The 19,588-nt window shown below is 34.4% G+C and overlaps 1 protein-coding gene across 1 annotated transcript; it reads left to right on the forward strand.

The window, feature by feature from the left end:
• The first annotated feature begins 764 nt into the window (after positions 1-764).
• LOC119611108 (glucose dehydrogenase [FAD, quinone]-like) lies at positions 765-3,136 on the forward strand. Its single transcript, XM_037966576.1, has one exon. It carries the CDS (start codon positions 895-897, stop codon positions 2,752-2,754), a length of 1,860 nt encoding a protein of 619 aa, XP_037822504.1. The 5' UTR covers positions 765-894; the 3' UTR covers positions 2,755-3,136.
• The last annotated feature ends 16,452 nt before the right edge of the window (positions 3,137-19,588 follow it).

The following is a 19,588-nucleotide window of genomic DNA, read 5'->3' on the forward strand; positions in this document are numbered from 1 at the left end:
AGTTAGTTAGTTAGTTAGTTAGTTAGTTAGTTAGTTAGTTAGTTAGTTAGTTAGTTAGTTATTAGCCTATAGTCCAAACAATCAAGACTATAGACTTGATTATAGTCCAGACTATAGACTAGATTATAGTCCATTCCATAGTCAATCGTCTTGTCTATAGCCAAGTCTATAATCTGGACTGTATAGCCCAGACTATAGTCCAAACTGTAGTCCAGATTATAGACCAGACTATAGTCCATACTATAGACAGGACTATAGTCCAGACTATAGACTATGGACTAGACTATAGTCCAGACTATAGACTACACTATAGTCCAAACTATGGACTAGACTTTTGTCTTTTATATAGTCGGAACAATATTCTAGCCTATGATCTGAAGATTAGTATAGTCTATGGACTATAGTCGCTATCTAGTCTGAAGCCTTGCCTTTGGTCTAGTTTAAGTGCAAAAAGCTACTTTAATTTGCAAATCAAATTAAAATTTTCAAAAATTGTCACTTAGGTCTTTATTCACCTTGCCAAATCTTCACAAATTTACAAAATTATATAGTCATCATTTAAATATCAATATAGCCCGTTTCATTTCTGTTTAAGAGGTATTTATATGATGTTTGTTTTTATATTTTTTGTAAAAAACATATGATTAAAACAACAACAATGAAAATAAATAATGGACAACAAAAAAGAACGTTAGAAAATTTTATAAATGTTTAGAATAAAGAAAAGGTACTTTGATTCTTTCTAAGGCAGTAAAAACAGTTAAGTTCGAAACGCGAGAAAGTAAAGACCTCCACAAAAGTTAAAGCGGCATTTGTAATGATTACGGAGATTGAAATATAAAAACATAAAAATACGAAAAAGAAATTTTGGCAAAAATATAAAACATAACAAATATGAAACACGAGTTTCAAAAAATTTTAATTTTTTTATTTTTAATATATTTTCGTTGTATAACGGGGCAACAAACTAATGTGGCTTTATTCGCTTTGGATTTTTTACGGCGCGGTCAAAATGATTTAAATTTAGAGATGAAAGATAATGAAGTGAAATTGTTGAAAGAATATGATTTTATAATTGTGGGAGCCGGCACGGCCGGTTGTGCTTTAGCCGCGCGTTTATCGGAAAATCCTAAATGGAGAGTTTTATTGCTGGAAGCAGGAGGACCAGAAACTTTGGCCATGGATATACCGGCCATGGCTCATTTCTTACAGCTGAGTCCAGAAATTAATTGGCGTTATAGAGCCCAAGCATCGGATAGATATTGTTTGGGTATCACCAATAATCGTTGCAACTTTCCACGCGGCAAGGTGATGGGTGGTTCCTCGGTTTTAAATTACATGATGTATACAAGAGCCAATAGACGAGACTATGATTATTGGGCTAAATTGGGCAATGAGGGTTGGAGTTATAGAGATGTTTTGCCTTACTTTAAGAAATTTGAAGGTTCTACGGTACCTGATGCGGACAAAGATTATGTTGGTCGCAAAGGGCCGGTTAAGGTTTCCTATACCGATTGGAAGAGCCCCATAGCCCATGCTTTTGTTAAAGGTTTACAGGAAGATGGCTTGAAGAGGCGGGATTATAATGGACGCATACAGCAGGGAGTATCCTATTTGCAAAGCACCACTTATAATGCCATCCGTTGGAGTTCCAATAGAGCCTATTTGTATCCCTTAAAGGGAAAAAGGCCGAATTTGCATGTGCGCAAATATGCTTTGGTTACAAAGATACTGATAAATCCTCAAACTAAAACCGCCTATGGGGTAATATTTGAATCTCAGGGAAGATCTTATCAAGTGCTGGCACGAAAAGAAGTTATAGTCTCGGCTGGTGCTATTAATACGCCTCAATTGTTGATGTTATCAGGCATAGGACCGGCCAAACATTTAAGAGAAATGGGTATTAAGCCTTTGCAGGATCTGGCAGTGGGCTATAATTTACAAGATCATTTTGCTCCTTTTATTACTTTTCTTACTAATGTTACTAGTTTGCATTTGACGGATTTCTTTGAGGTAAATAATCTATTGGATTTTGGACGTAATACCGGTCAATTTGGTACGCCTGGAGGTGTTGAAGCCATAGCATTTTATGATCTTGATCATCCTGGCTTAGAAGATGGTTATCCCGATATGGAACTATTTCTTATAAGTGGTGGTCTAGATACCAATCCTGCTACCATACCGGCTCTCGGATTAAAGCGTGATATCTATAATGAGTTATATGGCGATATAATTAAAAAAGAGGCCAATGCATTTGTCATATTCCCCATGATTCTACGGCCACGCAGTCGTGGCAGAATATATTTACGCAACAAGGACCCACATAAATATCCCATAATCTATCCCAATTATTTTGCAGATCCCTATGATGTTGATATTGTACTAAAGGGTATATACAAAACTTTGGATTTAATGAATCGTCCCGCTTTTAAGAACATCAATGCCCGTTTATCACCAGCTACTATACCAGCCTGCCGTAAATATGGCAACATGAAATCAAGAGCCTATTGGGAGTGCTATGCCAGACACTTGACTTTTACCATCTACCACTACTCAGGAACAGCTAAGATGGGCCCTAGAACTGATAAAGCCGCTGTAGTGGATGCACGTTTGAGGGTACATGGCATCAAGAATTTACGTGTGGCAGATGCCAGCATTATGCCCAAACTAGTAGCAGGTCATCCTAATGGACCCGTATATATGATAGCTGAAAAGGCAGCCGATATGATTAAACAAGATCATGGTTTTATTTGAGATGTTCAGAGGTGGAAAGGTGTTAAATTATTTTTATTTATTAAAGTGTTAAAGATGGATTTCATAAGTACAATTATTGATAATATTTATTTAATTAATTCATTTAACATAAATTATTGTTTGTTGTAAAACAAGGTTCCTTAGATTACATCATTTTTGTTTTATTTTTTTAAGAAGTTTACTACAAAGAATTTAGTAATTTATTAAAGTGAAAAAAAAATATTTATAAATAATCAAAAGACATTTTACTGTTAAAAAAAAAATAAATGTGATATTTAAATTATAAAATGTTTTTGTAAAGAAAATAAAACTCGTTTTTTGTAATATTTTTTTTTAATTAATTGATGTTAATAATTAAATTTGTATTGGATTTATTTGTACTTGATCCATTAAAAAAGTGTCTGTTTAATTTCTATATGTAAAATGTAGTTCATTTCTAGTTCAGTTTTAGTTTAGTTCTAGTAGTTAATTAAAGTACGGAAGAAAGAAACCTAAGCCGCTAACGCGCGCATCTAGAAATTTTTCTTTCAAAAAAGTGTTTACTCTACAGTGATCTATAAATGTTTTATTGTCCGATGTTTAGGAACTGTTTCTAAAAAGTTTTCTTATACAGTGCAAGTGAAAGGGGAAACACAAGTCATAATCTAGAACAAATTATCTATTGCACCAAAAAATCTATGTTGCAATTGCACCATTTTAATTTAATCAAAAATTTCAAGCATCAGTGTCAATAACTTCAAAAGAGTTTTAAATTTTATATTACCCCATCGATGTTTCTACTTGTATTAGTATTTATTCAGCTGTTCGATCATATAATTTTACGTCTATAATAGTATATTCAGCAAAGAAGAGAATTGTAAACTGAACGCTAGAGTAACAAGTAATTTTTTTTAATAGACTTGACTAGAAGAAAAACTCGGTCAAAGACAACCACAACTATGTACACTAGTTGATTGTATGTCATAAAATTGTAAAACTAGGGAGGTTTTTTTTAATTTCGAGGAGTTGGGGTCGGATTATTGTTACACCAAAGCTAAGAATTTCTGCTGTGGATCTTTCGAATCATACGGTATTCTGCTAAATAAAAAATACTGCTAAGCCCCATTCCAGATGCTTTATGCAGGGCTTCAAATCCGGTTTAAGCTAGTAAATATAAGGTGGAGAATAGAGGAAGTATTCCGATAAAAAAGTATAAAAGATCCTCTTCATACATTTCAGCGGATCATCCACATTACTCGCCATTACCAGAATATAAGACATTTCTACTCAGATTTGGAAGACTTTAATAAATCGTTCCCAAAGCATCCACAATGCATGGAATTTTCCATATGTATTATGAAAAGAATAGTATCCTTAATCCACATAGAGTTCGTGCTCCATTGTATTCATAATCTAGGAATCAAGGAGTCCATAGAAAACAAGGTTTATGTTATGGGAGCCAGAGAAATTCGCTTTTAATGGGATTGTAATAGACTATTAATAACTGGTCCGGATTTCCTCGGCCAATACACTCCAAGAAATAATTTCTTAGATTAAAAACGATGATGAAAGATTCCTTAGGAACAGAAATTTTGTCTTATCAAATAGGATTTTGGATGTTAGTCTATTCCGAACTGAACTAGAACTGAATTTTTGCTTCAAAACAATGGTCATTTTCAATTCCGTTTGCGAGACAACCTGTCTGTGTAACGAAATGTCTACAAAGTAATAGAAACTGGGAAGGGGTAGACTTTATGGATCTGAAAGTAGTGTGAAATGAATCAAGGAAAGAGAGAGAGAGTCTATAAGTGAGTAGTTAGTTAGTTAGTTAGTTAGTTAGTTAGTTAGTTAGTTAGTTAGTTAATTAGTTAGTTAGTTAGTTAGTTAGTTAGTTAGTTAGTTAGTTAGTTAGTTAGTTAGTTAGTTAGTTAGTTAGTTAGTTTGTTAGTTAGTTAGTTAGTTAGTTAGTTAGTTAGTTAGTTAGTTAGTTAGTTAGTTAGTTAGTTAGTTAGTTAGTTAGTTAGTTAGTTAGTTAGTTAGTTAGTTAGTTAGTTAGTTAGTAGTTAGTTAGTTAGTTAGTAGTTAGTTAGTTAGTTAGTTAGTTAGTTAGTTAGTTAGTTAGTTAGTTAGTTAGTTAGTTAGTTAGTTAGTTAGTTAGTTAGTTAGTTAGTTAGTTAGTTAGTTAGTTAGTTAGTTAGTTAGTTAGTTAGTTAGTTAGTTAGTTAGTTAGTTAGTTAGTTAGTTAGTTAGTTAGTTAGTTAGTTAGTTAGTTAGTAGTTAGTTAGTTAGTTAGTTAGTTAGTTAGTTAGTTAGTTAGTTAGTAGTTAGTTAGTTAGTTAGTTAGTTAGTAGTAGTTAGTTAGTTAGTTAGTAGTTAGTTAGTTAGTTAGTTAGTTAGTTAGTTAGTTAGTTAGTTAGTAGTTAGTTAGTTAGTTAGTTAGTTAGTTAGTTAGTTAGTTAGTTAGTTAGTTAGTTAGTTAGTTAGTTAGTTAGTAGTTAGTTAGTTAGTTAGTTAGTTAGTTAGTTAGTTAGTTAGTTAGTTAGTTAGTTAGTTAGTTAGTTAGTTAGTTAGTTAGTTAGTTAGTTAGTTAGTTAGTTAGTTAGTTAGTTAGTTAGTTAGTAGTAGTTAGTTAGTTAGTTAGTTAGTTAGTTAGTAGTTAGTTAGTTAGTTAGTTAGTTAGTTAGTTAGTTAGTTAGTTAGTTAGTTAGTTAGTTAGTTAGTTAGTTAGTTAGTTAGTTAGTTAGTAGTTAGTTAGTTAGTTAGTTAGTTAGTTAGTTAGTTAGTTAGTTAGTTAGTTAGTTAGTTAGTTAGTTAGTTAGTTAGTTAGTTAGTTAGTTAGTTAGTTAGAAGTACACATTGTGGTTGTAAAGGATGATTTCTGACAAGTCTCCTTAGGGCTTCAGGGCTGATGCTGATTTGACTATAAATTTCCACATTATCCGACCAGCAATTATCGAATTTTCAGACATATAAAATTTAAAAAAAACCAACCCTAATAATATACATACTTGTATTTGATGTAAGTAACTAACAAATTTTTTATTATTTAAGGAAAAAACTATTAAAAAATCTACAAATTTATATCTAGTACTTGCAAATTTAAAACCATATAATACAAAAAAAGCTTTTCCATTCAAGAAAAGCTTTTAATACCGTTAGTGTTAGGCACGTTCTATGTACATTAAGGTAAATCATTGACTTTTTGTTCCACCATTCGTTAAAAAAAAATTAACAAAAAAATTGCAAATATAATTTGCAACATAAAAATATTTAACATTTACCTTGAATGGAGTTTAGTCTAGCAGTCAGCACAACTTCAGGCCACTAGCTAACACTACTGATAGTTTCAATACGATACACAATTATTTCAAAAGAATAAAGTTTTTGTTTTTCTTTTTGGGGGCTTTATTTATTTGATCCATGTGCAGCTTGAATGTCACAATTTTTTTAGTGGTTCGCTTGGTGGCGTCATTGTGTGTGTTGAATGATTATATATTTTTCTTTTTGTTTATCATTAGAGAACAATTAGTAAAGACTTACCGACTTGACCATTTATTTAGTTGTATTGTTTTTTGAAAAGTTCAAGGGTGGTTTTCAGAAATGTAATTGAAAGGGGGGAAGATTTTAATTGAGGTAGATAATAACATAATTTTATTGTAGAAGTTTATGCTTTATGACAGTGATGGGCACTTTTCTACATGTAAGAACTATTTAGTTTTCTATACAGTACACAGTAGGGCAAATAAATCTGACATATCTAAACGGAAGTTTAGTGCTTTATGACAGTGATGGGCACTTTTCTACATGTAAGAAATATTTAGTTTTCTATACAGTACACAGTAGGGCAAATAAATCTGACATATCCAAACGGCTAGTTGGGTCATATGGATATAGCGAAGGTGTATTCAAGTTTATGTTTCGAACATGGACTTCCAGGGGTGGCGATATGGGGTCTCAAAGTGGGGTACCTTCGACAGTTAAAATTTGTAATTTAGTGGAGATTAGAGGGGTTCCTTGGCTACTCTCATGTCAAATTTTATACGAATGGGGCAAGCAGTTTAGAAATTTCAGATTTATTTCCAAAAATTTTCTCTTCCGCCCCACTGTGCAAGCCAGTAAAACTAGAAAATCCTCATATCTATCGACTAAAAATGGAAATATATTTAAAATATTGTAAAGTATAATTGAGCAACTGAAAAACTTAGAGAGCATCAACGCGCTGGTCCGTTGTGATCCGTCCGGTGTGATCGGAACATGATCTTACTATGTTCTAGTAGATGGGAAAAGTTCACCATTAGATGGGAAACTCAGGGAACTAAACACATATCCTTATCTAAACATATCGTTCTCGAATGCCACTTTTTGACGACGTTGGTGTGTTAAACCTCTTATCCCAGATAGCAGCCATATCTGGGAGAAGTGTGTCCAATCCCACAGTATAAACATGTTTCGCGGAATCCGCCAGAGTCGTTTATGTGTCCATGCACGATCATTTAACTCAAGCTAGCTTGAAGCTGATAGCATTAAGGCATTACAATGGCATTAACCGGAGAATATATGATCGTGTGGTAATCAGAAACTTCACCTAACTCCCTAAACATATTTCGCGGAATCCGCCAGGGTATTCTATCTGACCATGCACAATCTCTTAACTCTAGCTAGCTTGAAGCAAATGCCATTAAGCCATTGCAATGGCATTGTTAGGAGAATATATGATAGTGTGGTAATCAGAAACTATCTGATCATTTAGGATCTCTTAACTCTTGATAGCTTGAACCAGATATCATTAAGACATTGCAACGGCATTGTTCGGAGAATATATGATCATGTGGTAATTAAAAACTTCACCTAATTCCTCAAAATTATAAACTTGCAGCAGGTGTAGGGGATCATTTGGTATTTGAATTTATTTTACATTGCATGATCACTTTTCACGATTTACCTTTGTTACATTATCACGCAACTTAATTGTTTATTTGTAAATTTTTAATTTTATTTCTGTTGTTTGTAATTAAAGTCTACATACAGTTTTTATAGATAACCTGAAACTTAATTATTGATTAAAGTTTGATGTCAACAACTTATTTTACTGATCAAATGAGATATGTTCGCAAATAGTTGGATTTAGATACATCTATATAAAATTATAATTAGATAATAATTGCTTTAGTTTGTACGTCATTATTCTTGTTCAAAAAAAAGGTACGCGTGGGTTAATTGTTGGAATATTTTATATATTTTATGAAAAAAAAAAAAAAATACTTATTAAATTGTTGAAGCAGTGTAAACGTTTAAAATACACGGGAATACCCGGCGTAAAGTGTTGTTAACATAAAATATCTGTTTGTTGTTTACTACTTGTTTGTTTTTGTGCAGGAACACTGACTCTTGTTTTCTTTCAGAGATTCTTGAATATGATAAATAGCATGACCACTTAAAACCACTTCAGTGTGCTGTGAGTTCTGATTGATATGTAGAGTGCACTAAGTGCTGTTTATAATTGTTTTAAGATTTATATTGTATTTTAAAACAACTTGATGTTGATTTTAATATGAATATATATAAATATTTTCCGGAATTTATCTTTCCGGCTCATAGCAAACATTTACTATATAATACACTAAAATCGTTTAAAATAAACCTATAGTTTGCAGGGTTTGAAATTTAGTAAATAAATTCATATTTCTGGGAAATATGACTTCAAAATTTACATCTTTTTAAAAAAATGTATGCAAAATCTTGAACCAATTTTATTTTATTTTCCAAATTATAAAAAAAGGTCTTTAGACTCTTTTGCTGTTTAACTATGTTTTGCAAATATTCTTAAAACCAAACCATGAAATACTTTAAACTGATTTTGTATTCATCAAGCTATAATAAAATAGTTTTTTTTTTTAATTTAAACAAACACGCATAAAATCTTTTACGTGAAATTTATTTTAAATCAAATCAATTAGTATTTAGATATAAAAAATCATGTTTTTTAAGTGTTATATTTGTTAAAGTTAATCAAAAAAAGGCGTTGAGTTTATTTAATCCTGTTAGTGATATGATATTTTCTAACCGATATTTTCCCCCTTTAAATAATGTGACGTACTAAGTTGAATTTACTGAAGCGTCTCACAGTGGCTTAGAAACTAGCCCCTATTCCGCTTACGATCACCTACAACTCTTAATCAACTCAGCTGCAACTATATGAAATTTCGTCACGATATCTCTAATAGTTCCCGAGATACTGAAATATTTCCAAAAACAAATTGTAAACCATTGTCTTGGGTTTTGTATTTCGAACTTGGGATGAATGCGAATCCAGGATGTGTCTCAGTCATATTGATATAAAACCAGGATGCATCTGGCCCATATTTAACGGCTCCTTGCTTTGCGTCTGACTCTAATGGAGCGGACCTTTGGCAATAGACTACTATGGGAGTGAGTACATTGGATTCTGTCGGCAAGAGATGATCTACTCGCGTGTAATGTATAATAGTCATTATATGATCGCAAGCAAGAGACTACTATGGTATTCTGGCTTTTGGATAAAGTTACGGTGCTAAGAACGGATGAGAATCCTCAAATGATAACAACAACATAGCCAATCTATCGATTAGCAATAATGGCTATTTGGGAAACAGAGGAGGATGTTAAAGAAGATGATTGAGATCTGTCTATCTACCCACGAGTTGTGTGTCGTTGCTGTCATATTCAAAATTGGGAAGGTGCCGATTGGAAGGGCTGTTACAACAAGCCTCGAAAAGGACACTAAAAACCTAAGACCACAGTATCAATAGGAACTACTGATAACGTTAAGGAGTCAAATCCTAAAAGCGGGGAAGATACCACTAACTCGCCAAAAGAAGTTGCAGCTGCCCTTTCCAAAATTGGGTAGGCGCCGATTGAAAGGGCTGTCAAAACCGACCCCGATCCTAAAAGCGAGGAGGAAATCACTCACTCGCCAGAAGACAGAACAGCAGTGCTGTCCAAAATTGGGAAAGTGTCGATTAAAAAGATTGCTCCTCCTATGCCTGATAAGGACACCGCAGTGCCATCAATAACCACTTCAGGTTACCCGGAGGAGTTAAATCCAACGAGCGGGGAGGTGATCACTAACTCGCTTGAAGACAGTTTAAATAGATGACAATGATTGAGGTTATCCATATAAACCTCTATCGGAGCGAGACCGCTACCAACGCTCTGATGGCTAAAATTAACACAGGTAAGATACATATAGATTTAATCCAGGAACCTTGGACGATTCACAACAAGGTTTCCAACTTTTCTACGCTGATACAGGGTCTCGACCGAGAACAAGTATCTTGTGTCACAAGAACTTTTGTTTTCTCCTCTCAACAGGATAATCCACATCGAATACAACGGTGCTGAAGCAAGGTCGTGGCAACATATACCTTGCATCTCTTTACCTGCCTTTCGATTCTCCGACACTACCACCAACGTCGGAGCTGATGAAACTGGTTGAAGAGGCACAAAGGAAAAATAAGAAAATTGTAATAGGTTGTGATGCCAACTCCCACCATGTAGCTTGGGGTAGTACAAACACCAATCGCAGAGGACAAGCCCTCATGGATTTCCTTAATACTAAAGACTTGATCACATCGAACTTAGGTAATAATGCTACCTTCGTCAATAGAATCAGAGAAGAAGTATTATATATAACTATATGTTCAGGATTGGAGAAAATCCGATATCCCGATAAGTTGAAAATTAAAAATAAACCTTAAATAGAAAAGAGCTCCTCGTCTTCCAAATATACCATCAAAGCCAAGCTTTCCAGTCAATAATCTGCGAGTTGAGAAATCGATCAGGGCAACTATATCAATCCTGAAGATTAATCGTTTAATAAGGACTAACTACCAATGTCCCCATTGGAAAGCAGATGCTGAAAGAGGAAAAGAGCCGCCATATTATGCCAAAGTACAATATCATATTGTGTTAAGCTCATGATACTTGGAAGGAAAGATCAGACTTTTCATAAACCACGTGTGTGGTAAAGAAAATCCGATCTCCTTATGAGTTAAAAATTAAAAATAAACATTACATGAAAAAGAGCTCAACGGCTTCCAAATAATCCGTGAGTTGAGAATTCGATCAAGGTAACTATATCAAGCCTGAAGATAAGATCGTTTGATAAGGAGTAACTACGAATGCGGAAGTGGAAAGCAGATGCTGAGAGTAAAAGAGCCGCCATATTATGCGAAAGTTGACAAAAAAAAAAAGATATCGAAACGATCTGTGCTAAGCAGTATATGAAGACCAGTATGGCAAGTTGGAAAACCTGGGTATTATTCTCTGTAATACGATTCTAAAAGAAAAATTTTCGTTTTTTTTTAATACAGTGTATTTCGACAACTTTTTCTTCCGAATCGATATATGGTGTTAAGCAGCGAATTGCAATGCGCTTTTTCCCTAAAAAAAACTTGGTCAAAAGTATCCTTTCTCTCGTGGATTTCCCAACTCTGAGACTACTTAAGAAAAGTCTTCAGTTTACATTAAGGAATGGGGCAGTAAACTGACGAATGAGCTCATGCTGGAAATTCATAGCAGGAAAAATGCTAAACTAGCCGTCAAGTAATGGGAAGTTTATAGGAAAGAGGTCCCTAAGGTCACTCATCTTGTGGTAGATATCGATAAAAACTTCAACACTGTTGTCATCACTAGACATAAAAATCATCCTATGAGCAAGAAGGTGATTATCAATCCGCATCATATTGATGCTTCCATTAGCCCCGGCAAAGAAGGAGAAGTTCTAGTGATGTTGTCCACAGCATTATTAGTCACTACAGCCAAAATTCTTAACTTGTTCTGGGAAGTCAAAACCTAAAAACGTGGAGAAGATCACCAACTCTCAAGAGGTGATTCAAATAATGATTGACTTCGCACGCTTAATAAAGATTTCACATATTTATATATGTATGTATGTCGGTTAAATGTTGTAAACTGGACCACAGGCTTTGTTTTAAAAATAAATAATTACGGTGGCTAGAGTTAAAATGTTTACACACTTGCTTTACATGCTTCATTTTTTTATATTTAGCCATAAAGTTTATAAATAACTTTATTATTTTTTTTTGCACCGATGAACGTAATGATCAAGTGATAATATTATTTGCTTAGCAACAGAAGCAATCAATACCTTCTGCCGCTAGACAATAAAAAAATTATATATAAAAACAACGTAATGTAAACAAGTAAGAAATTATAGTCGGACGAGGCCGACCATATAATACCCTACACCTGTTACAAAAATAAAATGTGATTTAGTTTTCATAATAAAGCATTTAAGTTGAATTATACCTTGCCTCAGATATACTTAAGCCATTTATTGTTGAATAAAATTGTGGATATTTAAGTCAAATTTTGAAGGGGACTTTGAATAGGGGCTATGGTCAAATGAGACCCTAAAGCAGCTTTTTCTCGAGATACGAGTATATTAAACATAATTATGAACTTAAAAGCTCTATTCGTCTGGTTCAGTTGTATGGGGGCTAGGTGAAATAATGGACCGATGTTAACCATTTTCAACAGGCTCTGGTACCATATAAGATCATACGCAAATTCAATTGAATTATCTTAAAAATTGCGACCTGTAGTTTGATTACAAGGTTTACAAGCCCTATTCGGGGGTTCTGTTGTATGGGGGCTAGGTGAAATAACGGACCGATCTTAACCATTTTCAATAGGCTTCGTCCCTTGGACAATAGAAGATCATGTACCAAATTTAATTGAATTATCTTGAAAATTGCAACCTGTAGTTTGATTACAAGGTTTACAAGTCCTATTCAGGGGTTCAGTTGTTTGGGTTAGGTGAAATAATGGACCGATCTTAACCATTTTCGATGGGCTTTCTATTGATTTTGTACCAAATTTCATTGAATTATCTTCAAAATTGCGTCCTGTAGTTTGATTACAAGGTTTACATGGACGAACAGACGGACGGACACGAATGTCAAGTGCTTAACGTGAACACCTGCCTTGACGGCCTTATTGGTCTTTTTCATCCACTGGGTAGACTAGAGACGGTCTACCACGCGCCCTGAATTCCTCAATGAAGAACTCAGGTGGCAATTTTTGTACATGGCTGAGCCGGTCCATGTACAAGCACTTTGCTGAAGAACTCGAGCTATCTAATCTCTTGCCATAGTAGCCCCGTTGAAGAATGACAGGCAGCATGGGATCAATCCCAATGCAAACCCCGACAACGAAAAAGCAATCACTGGTCTAAAGTCAATAGAAGGGGGTGACAAGTCCCAACATCAGGTGAAATCAATCTTCCGGTAAGCCGGAAGGTGACCACCCTTATGATGTCATGAAGGATTGCATTATTCAAAATGCAATCTCCATCATCTAATGACCCATTCCAGTGCATTCCTTAACCTCTTTAAGCCCGCGCAACCACACTACTGAGATGGCCAATAAATCAGGATCCCTCTGTATGTCAGATAATGCGACAAAGGATGTAGAAATTTCCAAAGTCAATTCGAACCCAATAATTGCCCCGACGATTTGAGGGAACGGACCTCAACCATATGTCGCGTAGCATGAAACAATATGAATCCTGTTGAGATGGCAACAGCACCGAGAACTTCCCTGAAGTAAAAGGTCTACTAAATCAGTACTAGTCTCCTGTGGAGGAAGGGGACTTTCCCGATCGTTCACCAATTACATCAGTTCCATTCTCAGACCATAAAGAACGATCTACGGAATGACAGGCAACTACAAGCATCAGCACAAACCCAATATACCCTCCCCAGTAAAGTGGTGTAGGGTATATGTCCAACATTTAATGCTTATATGTAGATCGATCTACTTTGTAACAACATTCCACTTTCAAGAAGTTATAAAATATTTTCTGGTAAATTAAAGAAATTACTACTAACTTTGAAAGAGTATAGATCAAATACGTAATATCAAAGTTGTAAGATACACGAAGTGTCCAATTCGTGCTAGACACTACGTGTGTCTATTTACGTAAAGTATGTTAAGGTACATTGACATTATTAAGATTCATTACGTGATCACCAAAAATCTGATATTTATACAATTTTATACACTTTTTTTAATTACTTAATTTAATTGCTTTTAAATGATATTTTTAAATGATTCAACTCATGTGTAAGCAGAAGCCCACAGAGTTAAATGGAAGAAGCATCATTTGTCACTTGCCAATGAAACAAAGAGGTGATCATTTAACTTCCAAGAACCCAGAACTATTGTTTTCCATTCAAAATTTACTGTAATAACTTCCCAGCAAAATCTGGCCCACTATTGGAATTTTGCCTATTTGTTTGCTATACACTTAATAGCCCGGTGTCTTTTTCTGACAACTTTAACTATTTTCCTTTTTCATCGTCTATCTTCTCCTTCCTCGCTTTTTGTGGTTTCTTTTGAGATACCCTTATCTTCGAGGTTCATTTCGCCGACGTGTTCGTCTTCGGTATATCTGGTTTGGCTTTGTCACCCTTACTTGCAGGATTTTGGCTTGAGATTCCTTTGAGTGTGCTATGGCTTGGCTTCGACTGTATATTAGAAGATGGGAAGCTCCTCTTTTGGAGAGTCATGGGATTGACTCACTATGATTTCTTAAAGCATCTTCTTCAATTTCCTCCAGAAAGCCGCTTTTTTAGTAATACTATGCTATCACTCACCTCTTCCAGCATTTGCTCTATTTCATACTTCTGTTATTATCATCTGAGGATTCTGATTGGACTTTTACACAAATATAAAGTCAATATATTTTCAAAAAGCTTTTAATAGCGACTAGGGTTTAGGTTAGGTTGATAGGATGATGTATGCTACATCAAATCCGAAGAAATACACCTAGGCCACTATCGGCCCTGTTGTGCGCTTCTTTTCATGAAAAAAAAGTTCAATGAATGAGTTATTTTTCAGTGTTCAGAAACTCAGTTTCCTGGACGTAATTCCTGAGAATCTTCCAATCAGTGTTAGTCAGGAATATTATTTCCGGAATAATATCACTTCCAAGATACTAACTTCGACGAGTGCCTTGCAGTGGCAAAGAAAGTGCTCCAGAGTTTCACTGTCCTCTCTACATTCGTCTGAATCCGCACGTCCAATTTTGCATAGATGTGCTCGTAATCCTGTGTGTCCACTCAGAATACGTACCATCATACTAACTTTAGACTTGCTCATTTTGAGGAGATTTTTCGTCTTGCTCTCATCAGGGTCACCCCATAGGATCTTCGTGGTTCTACCCACTGTCTCATTGTTCCAAGAGGCCTTATAGGATTCTCTCACCCATATTTTTAGTTCAGCTTTTGTTGCGTCGAATGGTTTTGCGTTTGTCAGGTTAACTGCCTCTAGCTCCCTTCCCTTTAAAGCTATTACATTCGTCCTTTCGTTGCCGACTACTCTCGAGTGGGTTGGTACCTATGTATATGATGTAAATCTTACCTCTGGGAGAGTATTCAGTTAAAGCTTTCTTACAATCCAATACGGTCTTAGATTTCACTTGCTATCGCCCTAATTGCCTTCTGGCTGTCGGTAAATATATTAAGCGCTGTGTGCGCCATATTTATTCTAATCCAATTTACTCATTCCGTAATTGCTCGGACTTCTGCCTAGAAGCTTGTGTTATGATTTGGTAGATGGTGGTATATTTCTGTTTCTGGGTCTTCAATATCGAACACCAGTCCCACTTTGTCCCCCAATTTAGAGCCATCCGTGTAACAACGGATTCCTACTGGTATTTGCTCTAATGTTCCGCTTGACCAAGACATTCTATCTGGGATCAGCGTTTCAAAGTTTCCGACATATTCTGTATCTGGTATGCGATCAGGCACGTCCGATGATTGTGTATAACCTTCCAATGTGTCCAGTATACATTAATGACGTGTCCTATAACCGCTTTTGACCAGTTCGCCTGAGGTAAAGAGCCGTTCGGCTGTAAGCGCCGCCGCATATCTTAAATACGTTTCAATGGGTGGAATATCTAGCAAAGTTTCCAGAGCCTTGGTTGAAGTAGTACACATGGCACCACTTATACCCAAGCTGCATATACGCTGAACTCCTTGTAGTAGTTTGATACTGCACTTTTTGTCTAAAGCAGTCCACCAGATTATTGAAACATAAGCTAGAATTGGTCTAATTACACTTTTATAAAGCCAATTTGTCATAGTAGGACTAAGACCCCATTGCATGTCTATAGTTCTCCTACATATCGCCAAGTAACGATGTGCCTTGTTGATCCTATCCTCTATGTGATGTCTCCATTTTAATTTCCGGTCGAGAATTACACCTAAGTACTTAGCTTTGTCTGTTTTGTGAAAAGACATATTTCCGTTTTTGCCGGGTTAACATTGACGCCTCTCGGTTGAGCCCAGCTAAAGGCCGTTTTCAGAGCCTCCTCAGCTCTTCTACACAAGTAATTTGGATCCTTTCCCTTTAAAAGTATTACGACATCGTCTGCATAGCAGACAGGTCTAAGTCCTTTCTCGGTTAGGGTCCTTAGGAGGCTATTAATCGTGGTAACCCAAAGTAAAAGTGACAAAATGCCATCCTGTGGTATACCGCGAAATACCTTTTTACTGATAGTTATATCGTACATCTTGCAGCTTATTCATCTGTTCCTTAGCATGTGGTTGATCCAGTTGCAGAGCACCCGGTCAACATAAAACTGGTCTAGGGATTGGATAAGAGTATCAGTGTGCACGTTATTGAAGGCGCCTTCGATGTCAATGCATACCGCCAGTGTATACAGTTTGCTATCAAAGGATGCACCTATTTAGTGGAAAACTTCGCTTAAAGCGGTTTCCACCGATCGTCCCTTTACATAAGCATGCTGCTTATATTTAAGGTCTTTGTATGGTATGCTGCTTTTAACCATGCTATCGACTATCCGTTCCAAGGTTTTAAGTAGGAAGGACGTAAGACTTATCGGTCGATAGGACTTAGGTGTCGCATAGCTAGGTTTCCCTGGTTTGGGTATAAATATTACCCTTGCATCCTGCCATTTAACTGGGGTATATGCCAATTTTAAGCATGCAGTGAATATCTGTGACAGATGTACGGAAACCAGTCCCGCCTCCATCTGCAAAAGTGCCGGGAAAATTCCATCCGGCCCTGCAGCTTTATAGGGAGCAAAGCTCTTGATTGTCCCTTTAACCATGTCAGTTGTAATAACTATTTCCGTGTTACCCTCCCCTTCCTCCAATATCGGTTCATCTATGTTATTCGATATACCGGGTGGGAAATGAGAATCCATTAGGAGTTTCATTGTCTCCTCCATATCCTCAAGCCTCCTGCCCGTGTCATCGATCATAGATTCCGGTTGGACATGAGTTTTGGATAGGAATTTTTTTATCTTCGATACGTCATTTACGCTATCTACCTGTTCACAGAAAAGTTTCCAGGAGTCTCGTTTGGCTTTTCGAACGATTTTCTTATATTCACCAAGTTTATTACGATACTCATCCCAGTATACATAATAGGGTGATCGACTCGATTTTTCAACCGGTTTTAAAACCGGTTTTTTCTGCTTTACCAGTGTCGGTTTTTTCTTAATGTTGATTTTTCGAATATCGAATAACCCGGTTTTTTCACTTTTTAAAAACCGGTTTCGGATACTTTTATTTGCTTTGTATTCAAAGATTATTTAAATGAAATTTTTAAGTAAATAATAATACAGCTAAATTTTAAAAATATTTGAGTCGAGGAACTAGCGTATATTTTTCTAAAGCTCCTTTGGTAAAACTTTTTTGATTTTCCTAATTAATTAAAAAAAATTATTTGTAAAATTTATAACTGTTTGATAAAATTTTATCAACCTTTTGATTATATTCCAATTACAATAATTAATTTACGGCTGAAATTTTATGGAAGTGTTGGAATGCCTATGCAAATTTCCTAAACAGGGCTTTTAAAATAAGCTAGGATTTCATAGTACCTTATGTTTAACAGAAGTGTCCCACTTTTTTCCTAATTTTTTTATATTAATGAAATAATGTAAATCAGACGACTAGATCTACTGTTATAATCTTTTAAACTGTTAAAAATCATTTCGGGCCATGTTTTATTAATCAAATTTAAACATAAACATTAAGTTTTTCAAATTAAAATATATTTTTTTATTTATAATTAAAAACCGGTTAACCGGTTTTTTCTGAATTTGAAAAATATCAACCGGTTTTTTTTAAATGTCAACTATTCGAACTATTCGAAAACCGGTTTTTGGAAAATGTCGAATAATCGATCACCCTAATACATAAGCATGCTGCTTATATTTAAGATCTTTCTGGTATATTGTTTTTAACGATACTATCGACTAATGTCAAAAAGTATATGTTAATTTCAAGCATGCAGTGAATATTTGTGGCGACTAGTCTTAGAAGCACTAACTAATTCCTATTCCTTTATCCTACTCCTGTTCAAAAAATGAATTAATGTTATTGATAACGGCCACTCATTACCAAAGCTTAATCGAAATGACAACAATGCGTTGTTGCAATGACAACGATGCGTTGTCAAAATTACAACGGGGGTTGTCAACGTAATAAGTGGGTGATAGTCATTTTAATAAAATTAAACATAAATTTGTTAAATGAGTATATTGTGGTAATAAATTTCGAAGGAACCGATCCATAACGACCTAAGTCTATATATAGGGCTGATTTTCGAAATTGTCTTTAAATTTGCGATACAGGTTTTACTGATGGGTAGTTGTTAAGTCGGCTAAGTTCATCATAAGGTCATATTAAAAACTCTAAAGATTTCAAAAGTGTTACGAATATTTATCTAATAAAATTATTACAAAACTAATAAAAGTTTTTTTTTAACAATATACAACAATATACAATTTTACATAATTAATAAATTTGTTAAATACAACTAACTGGTTTTTGTATAAGGAAGTTATTTCAGATTTAAGAAAACATTTTTTTCGTTACAACTATTGAACTCTATTGTTATTTATTTAAACAAATTACAAATTTTCTTAGTTTTATTATTGTTAAAATATTAGATTTTGTAAAAATGCTAATTTTGTTTAATAAATTTAAATGAATTTTTTCCAGAATTATTTACATCGAAACGTGTTCACATTGTGTTAATAACTTTTATGTTCAAGGTGTAGAATTACAATTAAATTATTGCTATTAACTTTAATATTAGTAAATTCGTATGAATTTAAAAAAAATATATGATTGTTAGTTATTTTATTTATATTACAAATGGAGCTTTACAACTAATTATTCGTAATTTATTTTACTCAGTCAGTGGGTTAAGTTGATGTGCATAAATTATCGAGTTTGTATATACTATGTAAGTAATTCATAAAAATATTTTTATTGAATATTGAATTGAGTTTTGTAAATTAATTTTTAAGATTTACAATACGGTTTGTTTATTTTTCTAGTTCATTAGTAGATCAACATTAGATAATATTCTGGATCATACTATGGAATTGTTTATGTCAAGATAAAGTGCTAATGTCAAAATATATGAATTGAATTGAATTTAAATCTATAGCAGAGATCCACCCATGAGATTCATGTAAATAAAAAGTCCACAGAAAATCCATATGAATATAACACGAAACTTGAAGAATATTCGGAAATCATTACAAGATTCATGGAACATATAGATATCATAAAGGATATATCGGATTTCAAAAATTCTTCTCCAAAATTCAAAATTAACTCGAATCAATGGTCGATAACACTCAAAGTGGATTGGAGTATATATAAGAGACTATTAATGACTTAATGGACTCTCATTTTCCACTTGATATAAAGATACCCAGAGAAGTACCGAAATGTTGTGAAAGAGTAGCTATCAGAGAGTTAGTCTTTACAGCTAGGATGCTATTTTCACGACACTCTTGCAG

The sequence above is a fragment of the Lucilia sericata genome, unplaced genomic scaffold (genome assembly GCF_015586225.1).
Source record: "Lucilia sericata isolate MDLA Ls3-8-SP2 unplaced genomic scaffold, ASM1558622v1 Contig001362F_arrow, whole genome shotgun sequence".
Lineage (NCBI taxonomy): Eukaryota > Metazoa > Arthropoda > Insecta > Diptera > Calliphoridae > Lucilia > Lucilia sericata.